This window comes from Rhinolophus sinicus, chromosome 4 (assembly GCF_057876585.1).
Source record: "Rhinolophus sinicus isolate RSI-liver-muscle chromosome 4, RSI-T2T, whole genome shotgun sequence".
Classification (NCBI taxonomy): Eukaryota; Metazoa; Chordata; class Mammalia; order Chiroptera; family Rhinolophidae; genus Rhinolophus; species Rhinolophus sinicus.
The window spans coordinates 64,443,219-64,465,857 of record NC_142504.1 but is presented as its reverse complement, the minus strand read 5'-3'; the positions used below and the strand labels follow the sequence as shown (position 1 = coordinate 64,465,857).

General features: G+C 37.8%; 1 protein-coding gene across 5 annotated transcripts in view; it reads right to left on the bottom strand.

The window, feature by feature from the left end:
* Positions 1–116: 116 nt before the first annotated feature.
* Positions 117–22,639, bottom strand: part of SPIRE1 (spire type actin nucleation factor 1) — a 246,677-nt gene continuing 224,154 nt past the window's right edge. For 3 of the 5 annotated variants that reach the window (XM_074340400.2, XM_074340396.2, XM_074340397.2), the window contains exons 11-17: positions 22,119–22,261; positions 19,657–19,830; positions 15,512–15,649; positions 14,276–14,346; positions 13,621–13,648; positions 13,389–13,525; positions 117–3,567 (exon numbers count right to left, since the gene is read on the bottom strand). In XM_074340400.2, the coding sequence (XP_074196501.1) occupies positions 3,309–3,567; positions 13,389–13,525; positions 13,621–13,648; positions 14,276–14,346; positions 15,512–15,649; positions 19,657–19,830; positions 22,119–22,261 (950 nt within the window). In that variant the 3' untranslated portion in view covers positions 117–3,308. The remainder of the gene's footprint in view (positions 3,568–13,388; positions 13,526–13,620; positions 13,649–14,275; positions 14,347–15,511; positions 15,650–19,656; positions 19,831–22,118; positions 22,262–22,639) is intronic. The other 2 variants (XM_074340398.2, XM_074340399.2) reach the window with 1 other exon arrangement.

The following is a 22,639-nucleotide window of genomic DNA, read 5'->3' as shown; positions in this document are numbered from 1 at the left end:
CTAGTTAGATTTTATTTCTCAAACTGATCATAAGCTGCTGATGATAAAGTTCATAAGTTTCTGACAGTTAATTACCAAAAGATCACTATTTTACAACAAGAACTCAACACAGAAGGTATGATGGAATGCCATTTATTTTTCCCTAGATAAATTTTAAAATAAAAGATTTTGATGGAAAACGTGTGGTACTGTCATATCATCCTGAATGCCGGCAACACCTTGACTTTTATACATGCAGGAAGCTAGGTCAAAGTCCAGTCAGCATATACATTTCTCCATGACCCGTCAACAGTTTTACGTGTACAAAATTTTCTATTTTGCTTTAGCAAATAGTAACATAATTTAAAACTTTCATATCTCCTATGTGACACCTAAAATCCAGTCCTATATTTATTAATACAGTTAGAAAAATAAAAGCCTTAAAAAATTCATGGTTTGAGTTCATGGTGCTAATTACATAATCTATTCAACTGTAAGGTCATTTTAAAAACTCCTACATAACAATCTTCTGGTTTAATTTGAAAGACTTAAGATTGGAACTCTAGTAAGACTGTTAAGTCAATGTACATATTAATTATTTAATTTTTACTTGCCTTGGGAGAGTTAATTTCCACTGTCCACTGAATGAATGCTTTCAAATATTAATAAATATATTACAGTATTTACAAGCATTCTTATTACATTGATAGAAAGTTAAGCCGTGGGGAAGGAAATAAAGATCTCCCAACAGGGTGAGTTCATGTGGTCTGGGACCAAAGGAAAGGGTGGGTGCTTGAGCCTGGAGGGAGTTAGCGGGGAGGGGATTCGCGTAGGAAGGACCGCTCAGGCGTGCACAGGAGCCCTAAGACACATCAGGCTCCAACTGAGACCTGCTAGCCAACAACATTTTTGTTGTTGGATCAGATGTAAATGCCAAATAGCTGGAAACCGGGACAGAAAGCAACACTGTGAAAGTATGTTCTTTTAGTAGTAAGACGAGGAAGATAAGCCTAAGGTCAGACTAGACTGAGGATTGTAAGATCACACTCCATAAGCTACTAGTGAACTACCCTCTGGAAATTACCTAATTTAATTGAGGTGTTGGGTAATGTCATGGATAATAAAGGCTTAAATGCAAGAAATTGTTTTGGCAACAAATAGTGATACTAATTTGATTTCTATCATTTTAATTTAACTGTGTCATGTGCCCTTCTGGTACACTACTTTCTGCAAATTGTCTCATGCCATCCACATGACCCCTTCAATGCACTTGGCAAACCTCGTTAATGCTGTTGGAGAATTTACATTTAATGCTCTGCTGAGAGGTGATCATAATGCCCAAATCAGACTACAAGAAGAAGTGAAGTCCAAGATTGAGATGTGCTAGCTACTTGCCTTGTGAATGTGGATGAAATTCTCATCTTGGGGGGTTAGTTTCTTATGTTTTAAAAACAACAGTGAAATAATCATTATTTTTAAAGGCACGCTATCCTAGGTCATCTCAATACATATATACAAGTACCATTCCCTCTTCCTTGCACCCTTTCTGGTAGTCATTTAGAGGCTTAAGCCTGGGCCTTCAAAGGGTGTGGCTCCCACCAAACCATCTGGGGTACAGAGTTCAAATAGTCTCTTGGAAAAGTTTTATAAATGACATTCACCCAATATAATGTTTAAAGCTCTTAAACAAGAGTCTTTAAAATAATTTAAACATTTGCATAATCAACAAGGGTTCTCTGGTGGCCCAATATTACATGCAGATACAGACAGCTGTTAACATGCATTATTTTGGTCAATTGGTAAAGTTTATTTTGTAAGTAGAAGTAATTTTAAGCCATTTACTAAACTGTAAATTTCAATCCATTAAAAACTACTACCAGAGCAGTTCTGAGGTATTACCGTTAATTTAGTATAGAAATGTTACTATCTTTTGATATGGTATGAAATGTGACTGCCATGCCTTTTATTAAATGGTGTTGTTGTAGTGTTGACTATAGATATATCCTATAGCTTTTAGGAAATTATTGTGCATGTGTGTTAGCTGATTTTCCAAACATTAATGGCAATTTGACTGGTTGGTCATTTATAAGCATACCAAAATAATAAAGTACAGGCCATGATATAGGCCAAACCAGCTGACAAATTTCAGGTTATACAATGCTACTCTCCAACCTACCTTCTGAAAACCCATCCTATTCATTCAAATTGTTTACAAGGAAAAAATTGTGCAAAAAGCATCCAAAAAGCCTATTAGCAGATTATTTATCTTATAATCTTAAAAGAACTAGACAAGGTTTTTTCTTTTAAAATTCATTATAAAAATAAATAAATTTCAGTTTGAGACCTTAGGTACCAAATTGTGGCTTGATTTAGTTATGATGGCTAGACTATAAAGTTATGAAAAACGTAGTTGAAAATATATGAGCTCCAGCTCATTCTCCATAGTGAGGCCAATAGCTGGCACTTTGTTGTCACAACTTTTTTCATAGTTAACTGAAATACATTCAACCTCTTGAGAAATATTTAGCCTTCCTTTGTCCAGAAACTCCCACAAAACTTTAATTCTTAGACCTCTATTATAAAATTACAAGTAACCATAATACATGCAAGATAGGGAATGAAAACCTGTCACGGGCTCAGGAGACACTGATCCACTGCACCAGGGCAAACACAGCAGCTCACAGGAAATGGTCACCCACCCACCTGGGTATACAGCTTATTCAGATGTTTTGCACTAAAATGCAGGCATAAAGTCCCGCCTGTAGTCTTTATCTTAAAGCAACAATAATTTAAAATCAGTTTGACAGTATGAGCAAATCCTTCCAGGTTTTGTGCTATGGGACCAGAAGTGGCCTGGCCCCGCCTCAGGTACCTGGTGTGCGGCAGGGCTCTGGGTCACTATGTACATTAGTGGGAACACTGTCCGCTGGAAGTGCCAATATGACTTACTGCTTAGAACTGTGCTAACATTGACACCTTTGTTAGGCTGGTTTCTCATGTGAGAAGCCTTTTGCCTTAGTCAGAAAATTATTTGAGGAACAGTAAGGAACTGAATTAAGGAAAACATTTCGGGCCTCCAAATCCACACACACAAGCAAGTTTCCAACTATTGTCCTCTCAGTGCAAATGAGCAATTGGTTGACCTGTCACGTATCATCAAATGATATAACACAGCATTCAGTCCGTGGAACAATGTGATGGAGCAAAACCCTGATCTAATGCAAATCAAGCCTATGAACTACAACCATGGCAAGGAGACAGTCCAGGTCAGTGTTCTCCTGAGAGCAAATGCAGACTCTGAACACAAAAGTAACTGAAAGGCACAAGGCTCAGATTTCATTGATAGTCCTCTCTGAAGGGCAGTATTCCGAGGGGCCTGGTGAGGACATATAGAAAGACTGTGTTTTTCTTTTTAACCGGGCTCTTTTGTTGGCCAACACCAGGCTACGCCGGCTTGAACTGATGATTTCCAAAATAAACTTTTTGCAGTCTACACACACCTCCATAGTACTCCAGTCCTCCATTAACTCTTTGGGAAATTGTAGTTCTTCATCTGATTTGTCCACAGACTTAGATTTTGAGGAGAACCTGGAAAAAAACAAAACACTTAAAATATCCAGTATTGTTACTTATAGTTCACTACAATACTAAAAAATATGTGCAGAAAAAGTAAATTTGTTGCCAAAACATTATGGAATGGTGAGTGATTTAGTCATGTTGTGTTCTTCCAAAGAAGAATTTCTAATTGGAGACAAGGTTTAAAATATTTTTTAAAAAAGAAACCAGTAGAGAATTGATGCCTGCTGAAGGCTGGAGCCTGTTCCTGGAGGACCCCCACATTAGGAATGGCGGCTGTGAGGCGGATTTCTTGAGTTCTCTTCCAGATCTTACCACAATTGGAACATCTGCGGCTGTGAGGCGGATTTCTTGAGTTCTCTTCCAGATCTTACCACAATTGGAACATCTGTAACCCATCAAAGGACTCTCTGCTCATCACACAGAACAGGTAAGAGACTCCATACAAGGATTACTTGAAGGTGGGCAAATTGGGCGAGCAGGGGAAGAGGGAAGGGAGCAGAGTAGAGACGCAGCCGCATCCACAGCTGTGGAGAAACGGCTGGCATCCACGGCTGCAGAGACACAGGGGATCCCAGGACGGAACAGAGAACACAAAAGCCAGGAGATGGGCTCTTCCCCGGTGTCCCACAGCTGATCTCTCCCACTGAGAAGGCAGCATATCCAGCATTTGAGGCAGTAACCTCAGTTGAGACCTCCAGCTGGGCCCTAGGTCAGACAAAGGACACAAACTACATACCTGGGACCCTCCCCCCACTCTTCCAATCCTACCCCCGCCCTTCCAGAGATTTAAACTGGCCCCTGAACTGAGGAGTACTGTCAGATTACAGAGGAGCCTTAGTGCTCAGGCTCTGGGAAGACTGGCGGGCAGCTCTGACCCAGGGAAGAGGCTGCGAAGAGTGTGATTTTTGCTGGGCTAGGAGAGAAGAGACTCCTCCACCCCCAACCACCATCTTTTCTGGCCTGCGGGCAGAGTGTGACACAGCTGGGCTGGGAGAGAGAAGACCCCTCCATCCCCAGCCCCCACCCTTTCTGGCCTGCCTAGGGCGGGACAATTACAACTGCGGAGACACTCCCAGGGATCAGCAGCAGAGACACTCCCAGGGATCAGCAGTAGGCGGCAGACACAGCTCTGGGCTTTCGGCTGCTCAGAAATCTCCCCCCCCGCCCCACCCCCCCACCCCCCCCCACACACGGAAGAAGTGCCCTAAGACTCAGGAGAACTGGACACAGGGCTGGTGGTAGGGATCAGCAGCAGAGACACTCCCAGGGATCAGCAGTAGGCGGCAGACACAGCTCTGGGCTTTCGGCTGCTCAGAAATCTCCCCCCCCCGCCCCCCCTCCCACACACACACACGGAAGAAGTGCCCTAAGACTCAGGAGAACTGGACACAGGGCTGGTGGTGCTACTCTCAGTGCGCATATGTGCAGGCAAGAGCAGAAACTGCTCTGACTTTGTAGAAATTACCATCCAGATCCCTTAGCCCCACTCATCTAAATCTGCAGTCCCAACGTCACTCTGGGCACCAGGAGGTCGGCTCTGCCTGCACAATATACAGAGGACTCTTTGGTACAGCAGAGGACAAGCTGGAGATTACTTGGTGGGCTTAAGCCAAGACTGGCACTGCTTTTATTGTTTTCTTCTGTTTTTACATCTTTGACATCTTTGCCTGTGTTGAGTGTGGGTTATCGGTTGTTTTTACATGTGAATGTATTTGGTTTTTTCTTTGTTATTGTTGTGCTTGGTGATTTGCTTTGTTCTGAAATTGCCCTACACCAGGGCTCAGCTTAAGAGGCACAAGATTCAACACACCCAGAGGCCAACTCCAGACCAAACCAGAGTACTACCGCATTTGACCTACAAGTGACACACCCAGAGGGAATTCCCTACAGACACAAGAGCCCATAGAGGCCAAACCTCATTTAAGTGGTCAACCCTCACGCAGCAGAACATCCTGCTGTGGGCAGAGCCAAGTCTCACAACTAGTCAGCCTAGGAGTCAATCCCACCTACTGACAAGCTAAACGCAATTAAAGATCAACTTTAACAGGACAATATACACAACACAAGAGTCACCTTTGGAGCACATGCACAGGAGAAGAAGGAAGTGGTGCAAGTCAAATATAAAGGACACATACTACATAAGATAACCCAGCAAAAACTAAGAACCCCAGGGCACCTACCTAATACACTGAAGCAAACACAGAGAGTCAGCCAGAATGGGGAAACAGAGAAACATGTCCCAAATAAAAGAACAGAAGAAACCTACAGAATTGGAACCAAATGAAATAGAGGTAACCAACCTATCAGAGTCAGAGTTCAGAACACTGATGATAAGAATGTTTAAGGAGCTTAGTGATGACATAAAGAAGGATAGAGAAATCATAATGAACAACCAGTTAGAACTAAAGAATAAAATAACTGAAATAAAGAACACACTTGAAGGAATTACCAGCAGGTTAGATGAAGCAGAGGATCGAATCAGCGACTTAGAAGACAAGTTAGCACAGATCACCCAAATGGAACAACAAAAAGAAAAAAGAATAAAACACAATGAAAATGGTTTAAGAGACCTGTGGGATAACATCAAGCACAACATGTGCATCCTAGAAATACCAGAAGGTGAAGAGAGGAAGCAAGGGTTCGAGAACATATTTGAAGTAATAATGTCCGAAAACTTCCCTAACCTGGTGAAGGAAACCGACATACAAACCCAGGAAGTGCAGAGAGTTCCAACCAGGATAAACCAAAACAGGTCCACACCAAGACACATTATAGTTAAACTGGCAAAGGTTAAAGAAAAAGAGAGAATCCTAAAAGCAGCAACAGAAAGACAGAGGGTTACATAGAAAGGAACTCCTGTAAGACTATCAAATGACTTTTCTACAGAAACATTGCAGGCCAGGAGGGAATGACAGGAGATACTCAAAGTGATGGAAAACAAAGGCCTACAACCTAGATTGCTTTATCCAGCAAGGCTATCACTTAAAATTGAAGGAGAGATAAAGAGCTTCCCAGAAAAGAATAAGCTAAAGGAATTTATTACCACCAAGACAGCATTGCAGGATATGTTAAAAGGACTCCTGTAAACAGAAGAAAGATAAAAACAGTCTAACTAACAACAACCAGTTGTTGTTAGAAACAAACAGTGTAACTAACAACAACCAGAAACAAAACTGTTTTGTTATTTAACAAAATGGTAATAACTATGTACCTATCAATAATCACTTTAAGTGTAAATGGATTAAATGCTCCAATCAAAAGACATACGGCGGCTGAGTGGATAAGAAAGCAAGACCCTTGTATATGCTCTACAGAAGAGACTCACCTCAGATCAAAAGAGACACACAGAGGCTGAAAGTGAAGGATTGGTCTAAGATATTTCATGCAAATGCAAATGAGAAAAAAGCTAGAGTTGCAATACTTATATCTAACAAAATAGACTTTAAAATGAAGAATACATTAAAAGACAAAGATGGGCACTATATAATAAAGGGATCGATCCGACTAGAGGACATAACCCTAGTAAACATCTATGCACCCAACATAGGAGCACCTAAATATATAAAACAGATATTGACTGACATAAAGACAGAGATCAACAGTAATACTATCATAGTAGGGGACTTCAACACACCTCTGATAACAAGGGACAGGTCTTCCAGACAGAAAATCAATATGGAAACAATGGCCTTAAATGACACATTGGACCACTTGGATTTAATCGATACTTTCAGAGCATTTCACCCCAAAGCTGCAGAATACATGTTCTTCTCAGGCGCACATGGAACATTTTCCAAGATAGACCACATGTTAGGCCACAAAACAAGTCTTGATAAATTTAAGAAAATTGAAATCATACCAATTGTCTTCTCTGCCCACAGTGCTATGAAATTAGAAATCAACTACAGGAGAAAAACTGGAAGACACACCAATTCATGGAGGCTGAATAACATGTAACTAAACAATGAATGGGTCCACCATGAGATCAAGGAAGAAATCAAAAGATATCTCGAGACAAAAACGAAAACATTACGACCCAAAATCTATGGGATGCAGGGAAAGCAGTCCTAAGAGGGAAATTCATAGCATTGCAGGCCTACCTAAAGAAACAAGAAAAATCACTAATGAACAGTTTATCTTCACACTTAAGGGATCTGGAAAAAGAACAGCAAAATAAGCCCAAAGGGAGTACAAGGAAGGAGATAATAAAATCAGAGCAGAAATAAATGAAATAGAAACCAGAAAAACAGTACAAACGATCAATGAATCCAAGAGTTGGTTTTTAGAGAAGAGAAACAAAATCAACGAACCTTTAGCGAGACTCATTAAAAAAAAGAGAGGACCCAAATTAATAAAATCAGAAATGAAAGAGGAGAAGTGACAACAGATACTACAGGAATACAAAAACAATTTAAGAAATTATTATGAGCAACCATATGCCAACAAATTTGACAATCTGGAAGAAATGGACAATTTTCTAGAAGCATACAACATTCCAAGGCTAACTCAAGAAGAAACGGAAAACCTGAATAGACTGATTATCACCAGGGAAATTGAATCAATAATCAACAATCTCCCAACAAACAAAAGCCCTGGATCAGATGGCTTTAAAAGTCAATTTTACAAAACATTAAAAAAAAATTATCACCTATTCTCCTCAAGCTCTTCCAAAAAATCCAGAAGGAGGGTAGGCTCCCAAACACTTTTTATGAGTGTACCCTGATCCAAAAATCAGACAAAGACACTACAAAAAAAGAAAACTGATATCAGGCTGATATCTCTAATGAACATAGATGCAAAAATCCTCAACAAAATATTAGTGAACAGAATTCAGCAATACATTAAAAAGATCATACACCATGATCAAGTGGGATTCATCCCTGATATGCAAGGGTGGTTCAACATCCACAAATCAATTAATGTGATACATCATATTAGCAAAATGAAAAGTAAAAATCATATGATCATATCAATAGATGCAGCAAAAGCATTTGACAAAATCCAGCAGCCATTTATGATAAAAACCCTTAAGAAAGTGGGAATAGAGAGATCATATCTCAACATAATAAAGGCCATATATGATAAACCCACAGCTAACATCACACTCAATGAGGAAAAGCTAAAACCATTTCCCTTAAGGTCAGGAACAAGGCAAGTTTGCCCACTTTCTCTACTTCTATTCAACATAGTGCTGGAAGTTCTAGCCATAGCAATCAGACAAGAAAAAGAAATAAAAGGCATCCAAATTGGTAAGGAGAAAGTAAAGTTGTCATTATATGCAGATGACATGATACTATATATAGAGAGAACCCTAAAGACTCCACCATGAAACTATTAGAGATGACAAATGAATTTAGTAAAGTAGCAGGATACAAAATTAATATTCCGAAATCAGTTGCATTCGTCTATACCAATAATAAAACATCAGAAGGAGAAATTAAGAAAACAATCCCATTTACAATTGCTTCCAAGACTATAAAATACCTGGGAATAAATTTAACCAAAGAAGTAAAAGATCTGTACTAAGAAAATTATAAGACACTGAAGAAAGAAATGAAAGAAGATACAAATAGATGGAAACACATACCATGTTCATGGATAGGAAGAATTAACATAGTTAAAATGTCCATAGTGCCGAAGGCAATATACAGATTCAACGTAATTCCAATCAAACTACCAATGACGTTTTTCACAGAAATAGAACATATAATCCTAAAATTTATATGGAACCATAAAAGACCCCGGACAGCCTCGGCAATCTTTAGAAATAAGAATAAAGTGGGAGGTATAATGATACCTGACATCAAATTATACTACAAGGCTACAGTAATCAAAACAGCGTGGTACTGGCATAAAACAGGCACATAGATCAATGGAACAGAATAGAGAGCCCAGAAATAAATCCATGCCTATATGGTCATTTAATCTACGACAATGGAAGAAAGAATTTATGGTAGGGTAAAGACAGTCTATTCAATAAATGGTGCTGGGAAACATGGACAGACACATGCAAAAAAATGAAGCTGGACGACCTCCTTACACCGTATACAAAAATAAATTCAAAATGGCTTAAAGACTTAAATGTAAGATCTGAAACCAGAAAATTCCTAGAAGAAAATATAGGAAGAAACTTTACAGACATTACCAGAGTAATATTTTTACTCATATATCCCCTCAGGCAAGGGAAGTAAGAGAAAAAAATAAACATGTGGGATTACATCAAACTAAAAAGTTTTTCACAGCAAAGGAAACTATCAATAAAACCAAAAGGGATCCTACTGAATGGGAGAAGGTATTTGCCAATGATATATCCGATAAGGGGTTAATATCCAAAATTTATTAAAAACTCACTCAACTCAACTCCAAAAAAACAAACAACCGAATTAAAAAATGGGCAGAGGACATGAAGAGACATTTTTCTAATAAGGACCTACAGATGGCAAATAGACATATGAAAAAATGCTCAATCTCACTAACCATCAGAGAAATGCAAATAAAAACCATAATGAGATACTACCTCACCCCTGTCAAAATTGCTATCTTCAATAAATCAACAAACAACAAGTGCTGGTGAGGATGTGGAGAAAAGGGAACCCTTGTGCACTGTCGGTGGGATTGCAGATTGGTTCAGCCACTATGGAAAACAGTACAGAGGTATCTCAAAAATCTGAAAATGGAAATACCTTATGATCCAGCAATTCCACTCCTAGGTATCTATCTGGAGAAATCCAAAACTCTAATTCAAAAAAATTAATGCACCCCTATGTTTACTGCAGCACTATACACAATAGCCAAGACATGGAAACAACCAAAATGCCCACCGGTAGATGACTGGATTAAGAAACTGTGGTACATTTATACAATGGAGTATTTCACAGCCATATAGAAGACAGAAATCTTACCATTTGCAACAACATGGATGGACCTAGAGAACATTATGTTAAGTGAAATAAGTCAGACAGAGAAAGAGAAATACCATATGATCTCACTTATATGCGGAATCTAAAGAAAAGAATAAGTGAATGAACTAATCAGAAACAGTTTTGGAGCCATAGAGGAAAAACTGAGGGTTGCTAGAGGAATGGGGGGGTGGGGATAAGGGGGAAGGTGAGGGGTTTAGAAAATAGTCGATAACCACAAGATGGCCACGGGGTTTTGAAAATTAATTCGGGGAACGTAATCAATAACGTAAAGATTTTGTAGGGTATCCGATGGACACGTGTCCCATTTGGGAGACCACCTCAGAGATGATGTAGATGCCTGATCTCTGCACTGTACACCTGAAGCTGAACAATAATGAATGCCAACTATAATTTTATATAAATATATATATATATATATATATATATATATATATATATATATGTATGTATATGTATATTTATATATTTGTATGTATATTGTTACAGGAAGCGGAGTACAGCATTAGGAATAGAGACAGTGGAAATGTAATGGCTCAGTGCGATGTCAGAGGGATAGTGGATGGGGGAGGGGGGTTCACACAGTGTGTGGGATATAAATGATAAACGTCTAAGTTTTGCTTTGTCTTGTGCACCTGAAACTAATAAAATTAAAAAAAATATGTAATACGTAAAAAAACAAAGATAACCTCAAAAAAAAATTTATGCACCCCTATGTTTACTGCAGCACTATACACAATAGCCAAGACATGGAAACAACCAAAATGCCCACCGGTAGATGACTGGATTAAGAAACTGTGGTGAATTTATACAATGGAGTATTTCACAGCCATAAAGAAGACAGAAATCTTACCATTTGCAACAACATGGATGGACCTAGAGAACATTATGTTAAGTGAAATAAGTCAGACAGAGAAAGAGAAATACCATATGATCTCACTTATATGTGGAATCTAAAGAAAAGAATAAATGAATGGACTAATCAGAAACAGTCTCAGAGACACAGAGGGAAAACTGAGGGTTGCTAGATGGGAGGGGGGAGGAGATAAGGGGGAAGGAGAGGAGATTAGAAAGCACAGTCAGTAACCACAAGATTGCCATGGGGTTGCAAAAGTTAATTTGGGGAATGTAATCAATAATGTTGTAAAGATTTTATAGGGTATCCAATGGACACTTGTCTCATTAGGAAGACCACCTTAGGGAAGATGTAGATGCCTGATCACTGCACTGTACACCTTAAACTGAAGCTGAACAATAATAAATGTCAACTACAAGTTTATATATATATATATATATATATATATATATATATACACACACACACATGTATGCATATATATACATATATATGTGTGTGTATATATATATATATATGTATATAGTTACAAGAAACTAATTTAAAAAAAAAGAAACCAGTAAACATGTTTTATTAAGAAATAATATTGAAAACCCTTAGTATCCCTTCTAGAAGTTTTGGAAAATAGGATATTCAGAGTCACCTGATTACTCTCTGTGTGTGTGTGTGTGTGTGTGTGTGTGTGTGTGTGTGTGTGTAGTTATATATACAGTTATATATATACACTACTATATATATTTTACAGTATACATATTACTACATACACACACACACACACACACACACACACACATATAAAATGAACTTTAACAAGAAAGATGAAATAAAGTCATGTTGCTAATATCCTATTGATGGTTCAGAAGGGACTTCAAGCTCTTTCTCCAGTGACCCCATGTCATGGTTAATGAATATTAGTTAACCATGGTAGGTCAGACTGTTGGAAACTGAAGTAAATTTTTCTTAATCCTATGACACACACAGCCTGAAAAATTATCTTTGGATCAGCTTTCTTATAATTTTTGTTATTTATCAATTATGCCTCTCCTTTCCCAACAACTTTCTATACTTTGGTGACTAATTATTTGGATCCAGAGAGATGGATTTAACTAGACCAACATCATAATAAATGTTTTGGCTAATTTTTTGAAATTACTAGGAATCACCTACTCATTTACTACTTTAACAAAACCAAACAAGAATGTAGGTTCAGATAAGTGCAGAAAAGAACAACAGATTGTTATTTGCACTGTCTTGAGCCCATGGATGACAGTCCATGAACAGAGATTGTCACAGAGCAGTAGTGTCTCAGAGCAGAGAGTTGAAAGCACAAAGACAACAGTCTTGGGCACAAGTGACTTGCTGGGCTCACAGTTTCCTTGTCTGTCTACTGCCATCTAGCATTTGGCACCAACGACAGTGTCTGTCCCCCACCCCTCCGGTGGGTGGCTGGTGCATCAAATCTTAACTGTCTCAGGCCCTGCTAGTGTGTGACCAGAGCTGGTCTGACCTCCTTCCATCTTTCTTGAGGATCAACACTACCCTCACTCTGCATTATATGCAAAGGTATTGATATTCAGGCAACTTTTTTCCTTTTAAATTGCCAGCTCTTCGCATAAAGCTTCATTTCTGTCTTTACAATAGGAAAGTAAGCCAAAGTTATTGCAGACTATTGTAAACATACGAATAGGATTAAACAGATTTTTTTCCAATACTAAAGAAGAAAAGAATTGTGCACGTTATCAACTCCATTGAAAACAAGGGCAGATTTAAAGATGACTTTTAAAAGACACACAAAAGTAATTACTTCTAAAGGAGAAATAAAAATAAATTATGAGATTAAAGTATCCTTCAAGTAGCTAACCACTATTCCTTGATACAAGTTACCTTTCAGGAGTTTTGGAGATTTGTGTGCAAGTCAAAACTATGTTAATATCAACCAACCAATCCACCCACCCAAACCCCTCAGGCCAAAACTCTACCATGTTACCACAGTCCTCAAAAGGAACATTATTATTTTACAAAGGATGCTCTGAAGATCCAGGCCCCTTGCTCACCTAGCAATGCTCCGAAGTGGCCGATGGTGGCTAGTGGAGGGTTTTTCTGGCCTCATACAACTTTCCCCTCTTTGCGAAGCAGAAGGTCCCAATGAAAAGATAGGAAGAGTAGAGTATGGCTTGGAGGGCAGCCGCATCTATTACCCCAAACAAAACTGAGAATGAGCAGTACTGTTAAAGAGACAGTCTATTAAAATTAATGTAATTTATAATTTCACCAAGCTTAGCTTACCTTTTTGCAACACTGTGAGCACACTGGCCTGTATACAAAATCAGAAATATTACTCGACATGATACCATAGATACAACTGGAAAATTAGAGTAGCCAAAGGCTGCATGGTTGTGAATTTCTACAATACATTACAAAAACTCTCTGGTTCTTTTATGAGAAATATTAGGTTGGGGCAAAAGTAATTGTGGTTTAAAAGGTTAAAAATCATTGAAAAAACTGCAATTACTTTTGCACCAACCTAATAACAAATTGATACAAACTGTGGATTGCCAAAAAGACAATCAATCTGTAATACTTAACCCTTACACTGTTTCTTATAAAAGGATCAACTTACATCTACTTGGAATTTTCTTATTTGTCTATCTAGGGGTCATATTACAATCACATCTATTCTTTTCTGTTCAAATGTGACATATTATTATTAGAATTATCTTGGTTATGTAAAAGAAATACATGCAGAGAAACATTTTCCAGGTTTGACAGCAAATAATTATTTGATCCACTCTTTAGAAGAAATCAGTATTCCTAACCCATAAGCATGGCACAATGTAATAAAAGATTATTTCTAATATTGTTCCTGTGTAGAAAACTGATGAAACAATGAAGTTAACTGGTGTTTCTTTGACTACTGTCATCAATTATAAAAAAATCTTACCTCTTACAGAACTGACAGGTGTAAGACCAGGTGAAGAAGGAAAATCTCCTGGTTCGGCAACAAAAGCAAAGCTAAAAAATACAAATATAAAAGAGAAAAAAAAGCATCGCCAACAGTTAATTTCCTAATTTATATGGTTGAATACACTTTATATTTATACATTGGGGAAGTAGATGTAATAAGAGAATGCAGAAACCTGGTTTTTATGTTTGGCTCTGTGATATTTATAATTTGGCTCTCTATATAATTATAATTCTACTTTTAAAACTAATAAAAGGCCATAGCTCTCAAGAATCTCACTATCATGGAAGCAATCTAAAGAATGTTCTGAAAGTCTCCTCTGTTTCTCAGACATATTTCCTTTCCAGATCCTTTAAAAGTAGAGGTCTGACAATTAAGTTTTTGAACTCATCTTAGAAAAAGTGCTACATACCTCATTGCTGAATATCAATCACTACAGACACCTTTGAAGTACTCCCCTTGGGAAGCTATGCACCAACGCCAGTGCCTAGTCTAACCTTCAAAGCAATTTTGGAATTCATTTTCTGGAATGCCCATCAGAGCTGTTGTCGTATTACACTTGATGTCCTGAATGTCATCAAAATGTCTTCAATATTTCCTTTATCTTTGGGTAAAGAAAGAAGTCAGTGGGGGCCAGATGAGGTGAGTAGGGAGAGTGTTCCAATACAGTGACTTGTTTACTGGCTAAAAACTCCCTCACAGACAGTGCTGTGTGATCTGGTGCATTGTCATGATGCAAGAGCCATGAATTGTTGGTGAAAAGTTCAGGCTGTCTAACTTTTTCACGCAGCCTTTTCAGCACTTTCAAATAGTGAACTTGGTTGACTGTTTGTCCAGTTGGTACAAATTCATAATGAATAATCCCTCTGATAGCAAAAAAAGTTAGCAACACCGTTGCAACAAGTTCTCGAACTTAATTTTTGGACCTCAGTATAATGACTAAATGCAGCCAGACATGGTTTTATGAAGACATACCATTATTTATTATTGTTATTTTAAACCTTCTACAGTTTTGATTTCTAAGGGAGAAACAAAAATACTCCCTTTGTGAACAAGGCAGAACAGGAACTGTTTACTGGAGAATAAGCCTCTTACTTCCTAAAATCCCCTAGAAGTCCTGCACCATCTGGCCAGCAGACATCTCCCTCAGGAGACTATGCTTGTGATTGACCATTCTGCTAACCCTGCTGATCAATCAACTTTAAACAGCTCTACCTTTCCTTTTTTCAGGGCAGTGTAGACATCTTTATATTGTTGGTATTTTTCCAGCTCTGCCTTCACCAGGACCTGGCGAATATGCATCACCTCCTCCACAGTCAGCGCTAGGCATTCCACTGGGTAGCAGAATTCCTCCTGAAATTCAAAATTCCACATGAATAAGAAATTCCCACCCCCACCCCTTTTCTGGCATTGCAAAATTTCCCTTCAGATCAGACACTGGGTTAGTAGCTTCAGAGAAGAAAAGAGGTTTTCCAATGAACATTGGAACAGAACTGGCTCACTCTGGGGACCACAGTTTCTAATTAAACTAAGACAATGTAAGGCAGAAAACTGGGGACCATGTGAAACACTTCAGCCTACTGAAGTTTCCAATAAATGAAAGTTCCTCACATTTGTTTAGATATTTCTCAAGTATCTCTTATCCATTAAGTTGAGCTACGTATCTATGCACCGAAATTTTGAAAAAAGTGTTCTAAACCAAATTTATGTCAGTTGTCACCTATGATTACACAGACATTACTTAGTGTTGTATTGTAGATTATATGCTAATAGATAAATAGCAAATCAACAACATTGGTACTGTTTTTAAAACTGCTTTGTGGTACCCAGAATAGCCAAAAGAAGGAGGTTAGTAATTTACATGGAGAAGCATTGTTTAGTGGTAAGTTACATCAGCACACCTTGAAAAACCCTAATGGTAGGAGTGGAGCTGGAACATGTAACTACTGGTCAGTTTACAGCCACAAAGCAATTTCCACAGGCTGCCACACAGTTCTCCAGATTTGTTATTACTTTCAAAGAACTGCTGAATGCATAGTCAGCACTGGAAAAGATGTGGACAAAAATCAGCATTTCACAATAAATATTTATGTTGGCAGTGTTATGCTAATGGTTTCCCTAAAAACAGCTGAGGAAGATGTTGATGTAACTGATCCCACTGAATAAAGAGCCTCACACCCATCTGCTCCCCATCGGGCCCTGCTCTTGATTGGTGGATCTAATAGAAAGACAGAACAGTCTTGTGCATTCGCACCCTGCCAGGCTTCACAAGGGCCATTGTGGTGTAGTGACACTGAAACTCAATGTTCTCAGTACAAACACATTATAATTCACTCCCACACACACATACACACAATAGCATTTCTCACAGGCATTCTGGAATCAAACAAGCCAAATGAGAAACCACATGACTATGAATGCAGTCCATTTATGCAGTTTTAACATTCAGTTCTGTCTTTCAATCAGAGAAAAACAAAAACAAATTTAGGTTGCAAACTTGACAAACATTAGCATTTACTAAAAAAAGTAGTTTGAAGAATTACTGATTCTTACTAACAATCAATACAAAATTGTCTCTGTTCATGGTAACTTAAGGAAAGTTAAATTTGTTTAAAAATGTTTTGGAAAAAACCCTGCAATTGAAATTTTAAGATGAAGAGCTTAGTATTTGGAGGGTGGGAGGATAGTTTGTTCAGAAACTTTGTATCATTTGCTATAAGATGTCTAAAATACTTTTTGAAAAATCACCATCACAGAATTTTCTCTTTCGATGGGGAAAGCCTTCAACGGTAATAGGATTAAATTGACATGTTCAGTATCAACTCTGTTTTGCTCCACACTGAGAAGAGTGTAGTGTCATGTCAAATGAAACAAGGCACTGCCTCTGTGAAGGTCAGGCCATTAAAACTTCACACTAGATAAGTATTTTTGGCTGCACACATCTGAATGACAGCTTTTCTCAACTTTGAGCATATTTCATAAGAACTTTTCCTATGGTAATTTTCATGCATCAGTGATGAGCATGACTGTGGTACATTTTCTGATAGCTAACTATGTGACAAAATTGCTGACTTGGAACAAAGTAATGTATGAATATAACAAATAACCAGATAATCACTACTGAGATTTGTTGCTGTGCGTGCTAGGAAGATGGCAAATAGTGCGAACTGAATTAACTTTATACCTTGGAGGCCTGGGCTAGTAGATATTTCCAGTAGATGGCATCCTTTTTATTTGCAGGGTACACTAGCACACTTGTACTGATATATGGTAGTGTGTACTTCCCTTTCCTCAATCTTAAGTCATACAAGGGCTTAGTCAAGCATACTTTCAACTTACTACTTTGAACCATATGCAAATTCAGTACTTCATCGTACATCATAAGAAATTGTGCAAACAAAATTTTTTTGTTTGTGTTCTTGTTCTTTTTTTAAATTTCAAGCAGATTACCCTTTAGTAAAATAATTTCCATCAGGACAAATGCTAATGTTTTAATTCTGGTGCTTTCCCAAGGACAACAAAACTTTAATGCAACATGAAAGAAAATAATAAAGTTACTAGAATAGTCTTCATTTTTTTTAATTGAAAAAAATATTAAGTCAACATCCCAAAAGCCAAATCAAACCTTAACCAGATCTTGCTGAGATACCACTGCTCCAAAACGTAAAGAGCACTCAAGGTTTTCACCATGAGCAACAGCCCCTTTCTCCATGGTGACACTGGGCTCAGTCACGCCTACAGCAAGCACTAAGCTCATTTTCATGGTGAGACGTGGACTATAAGGACTAGATCAGCACAACTCTAATTTTCTTGCTTCTCTGTATTTCAATGTGACTCTCAAATTTAGGAAAGAGAAACTAAATCTTGAAGTGTTTTAATAATGATTAATATGCTATAGGAACAGATGTGTCTTTCAAACTTACTTTTGTGTATGTCACTAAAATTAGGGAGATTTTGTTGAAGATTCTGGTTATATTTACCATTCAAAAGGGATCTGAGTTAGGCAGCACAGAAACTAGACACCATAATGTAAAATCTGGTTACTAAGCCACGGAGAAATGGAAATAGTCATATTTTATATAGTGTTCTTGATTAGCAAAAATTTCATAAATAAGTAGCAGATATTTGAAAGTTATTGTTTTTTGAGTTTTTAAACTAAAGGAAGGCAAATTCAAATAAAACTAGCAACTAATAAGTAAGTTTAATTACTCTTTTCTTTTTCCAAGTTCAACTTCAAAACTCAAAGGGAATTCTTTGCCTAAAGTAATATGTCAATTTTGCATACAGATATCTCTGTTTGGGGAGGACTGATAATAAAAATAAAAGTGTTGATAGATCTTCAGCAATAGCAGTAGGAGTGACAGGAGTTAAAATGCCATCCCTGCACTTGACCTTGTACTACCCAAATGGCCAGATCTAAAAATGGAAAAAGGAAGAGATTTATCCTGTATCTTATGACAAATAAACAGAGAAACGGATTTGTTTTTTCTCATTTACATTCAGAGTCTCTTTTCTAAACCAAGATGGATAATAAAGAATAACAGAAACCAGACCCTGTATGAGGTGGAACAGGCAAAGTTGCTGCCAACACTGGTCAGCATGCACATTACGCTGGGGACAGGGAAGCTGTACTATGTTCCCAGGGCTTTTTATTTCACTGGGGTTTGGAAATTATTATACTTCCTTTAAAAAATATATTCTGTATGAAAACCTTAAAAACAATAATGAACTGCAGAATTATTTAAAATAATCATGTCAATAAAAAGAAACTTAAAATATCTCCCTATAAAGAAGTGAGTTGTCATAAAAATCATATAACAGCCTAACCATCACAAAGCAGCTTTATGAAAGTTGCTAGGAAAAAGAAAGATTCTCTGAGCCCAGGGGAGATACATGCTATGGGTACACAGCCTCTTGAAGCTCACAGCAGGGTGTACGGGACACAGGCAATGACACAACTGTGGAAGGTGAAGTCCCTGGTGGCGACTTAGCCTGGCAGGTCGCAAACGCTCTTCTGATGGCAGCAAGGCCCTGGGAGGAAAGCACCCCACAGGCTCTCAGAGTGCCCCTGTACGTGGAGAAGGAGGTGGTATTCCTCCTGCTGTAAAATTAGGTCATTCAAAAAGACAAACACTCACAGGTCCTTATAATCTGATGCTGCATTTTGAGTTTGTTGTCCTTTCAAAGTTATTTTTTTCTCAACTGAGATCATAGTGTGATCTATGCATCCTACAAAAGATTGGAATCAATGATCAGAAGCAAAGTGCCCATCTAAGCTGTTAATTCTTGCAGAGTGCAGGAGTATCACTGTCAAAGAGATAGAGTAAAATAATTCCCAGAACCAGCAGAAAGAGGCCAACCTTTGAGGATTTCCACCTGCTGGTAAAAGCTCTCTCACATAGATAATACATAGCCCCTGCTACCCCAAACATGGCTGCTTCAAAAGGATGAGAGCTGAGCAGAGAAGCTGTTTGTATGGTAGAAAAAAGTGGTCGGAAAGGCGTCCTTGGCCATACACTGGTTATCCTAGGAACCTGAACAATAGATAAGGGAAAAAGAAAAGGCAGGGGGAAAAGAAAAGGAGAAAATAATGCTGAACATAAGTGACCTAAGGTAGTGATTACAGAGCATGAAAGAAAAACAAAACGAAAACACCACAAAGTATGTTAATGGTAGATGCCGTATGTGTGTCCACACCAACATCTGCATCCATACGTATAAATCGGTAATCCATCCATGAAGCCATTCCTAGGGAATCTCAGAGTCCACACAGAAAAGACTTGAATATAAGATTTTCTAACTTAGTTTTCCAGTGAACACTCGGTCTCATTAATTGGACTCCCTGGCATGCTTGCTGTGCCTGAGAGCCTGGGAATGAAAATGGAGCAGGCGCTTGCTCCCTCTGGTGAAGGTACTTAAAGACAAGTAGCCTTTCACTTAGATGGGCATCACCCTCAATCATTTGACAAAATGATGAAAAAATTTACATTTTTAAACACCCTAAGAAAAGGGAGGGAGATAAAATAAAAATAAGTGATTAACAACAAAGACATTTCCGCCATCTTCAGTTGAGGGATTATAAATACAAAATGATTCCTTGTTTCAAAAATATAGCTAAAATTTTAAATTAATTATCATACTTTAAAAAAGAATACTTACCAAGCTAGAGAGTACTACCACAGAGAAGTGTGATTTTATGGATTTCCCAAGATAAGCTACTAGCAAGAAAAGTCATTACTTGACCTAGAAGTTACTTTGTCTCAGCTGGTGCCCAAGGCACTTGGAGGGAGCATGCCTGTGTGTGGAACCTGAGCACCATTCAAGATTGTCCAGAGGTACTCTCCCACCGACACCCTTCTCCGTGACTGCAGATTGGTTTTACTTTGCTCTCTTTTCCACCAAAAAAACAACTCACAGCCTGGCCAACCACACACTAAGAGTTCCCCTTTGCCAGGAAATATACTTCATGGGCCCTTGATGTGCACTGATAGTCTTTCATGACAAAACTTCTATAACTACCTGAAACTCCTTTGCAGTTGATCTGATAGTTGACTGATAATTTTAAAATTTAAGTCTAACCTCAACAATGATGTCACATGATCACAAGGCCAGGTAATACCTAAATGAAACACTGGCTTCTAGGAAAAGCTATGTGAAGAATCTCCTAATAATTGAACTTGTGAAAAAAATCACAAAGGAGTTCCCTCTTACATATTTTTAAGTTGTGACAATAATTGTATATTCTGCTAAAGCAAATAACTTAGTCACATTAACAAAAGTCTTCAGATTTTAAAGTTTGAACCTGTCTGGTTAGAGTTCTCTTTTTCTGTTGCTAAACCACTGACGAGGCTATAATTCATCACATATCAGTATTTCAGTGATTATTTAGGAGTTAAGAGAAATCCTGTCAGGAATTGCCATAAAATCATTAATTCTTTCATCATATTGTTTGGGAATAGAGATGAATGATCAAATTTCAACACTGTGAACTCTGTTCAAACTTAGTATCTTCACAATAACCAAACTATCTCCCTCTACTTTGACAGAGGGACATCTGTTATTGCTTCATTTGAACCCGACAATTCATCACAGCCTAAAAATATGGATTAAGCATATTCCAGTGTTTTTTATTCATGAGCATCTAAAAAAACATGAGATCTTAGGTTTCCAGTAGAACTATTGATCGAAGCCTTGCATCTTGCCTGCAAATATTTCTGAAGTCAAGAGGGACTACAAAAGAATCTTTGCAGATCTCCTTTGGCTGGTGGATCTATTCTTCCTGGCAGAGCCTTGTGTCCTATGTCCCACAGAGAAATGAGTAGCTACTACACGAACCCGAAAGTCTCTGGAAAACAGCAAAAACTGTCAACCAGTCCAAGCAGCAGTTTCAGCTCCAATATTACAAAACATACATGGAAACAATGAATAATGATTTTTAATGGATCAAAATTCTCCCCAGCATTTCTGCCTTAATAAAATAGTCTACTGTAGCTAGACTTTGCTAAGTTTTTTTATTAGTTTTATCAATTTTTAGGTGGATTAACAACTTTTGAAAGGAAAAAAGCATTTCTTTAGTAATCTATACTTTCAACCATTAAGTCTTCTGGGAAAAAAAGGTACTTTAAATGAACAAAGAATGGTCAAATTTCATTTAGGTTGCTGTCAGGGTTGCTTTTCTTTAGCTATGAAAAACAAATAATGTTATTTAAAGTTAATTCTAAGCTTTGGAAGTTTTTTTTTCCTAATTATTATCTCAAGGAAGCTAGTGATTCTAGTCTTCTAACTGATCCTTAAGTTACTATGCAGTTTTTCTGTTACTTACAAGAGATCGGGAGCTCTGCTTGGATGGTGGCAGAAACTGTCTCACATTAGTAGGCGTTTCTTTTTCAATGGAATGTCGTCTCTGGGGTGGCTGCCGTCTCTCTGGCTGGGGTGTTGATGATATAGGCAAGAATTTTGGAGGCGCTATAGAAATGGATTAACCAAAGTAAAATGAACTTTCTTGTTGACGAATTTGCTACAGAAATTGCAAGGAAGAAGTGAAAAAATACAGTTTCTAATATGCATTCAAATTCATACATAAAACACAATGGAAGTATAGTTTCAAATTTGTACATACAAATGCCCTCATGTAATTTTCCACAGAATTTTGTAATTAAAGAGTTTCAGGCATTACTTTAAATAACATGTAAAAATATGTATTCTGTATATCTAAAAAGACTCCCAAATCATACCAAAATTCTTAAGAGTTCCCTCCTTTTACATTTTCCTTTTTAAAGATAAAAATATGAAAACTCTTCCTTCTTGATGTTTGTCAAGACCTTCTGCTCTTGGTTTTTAAAT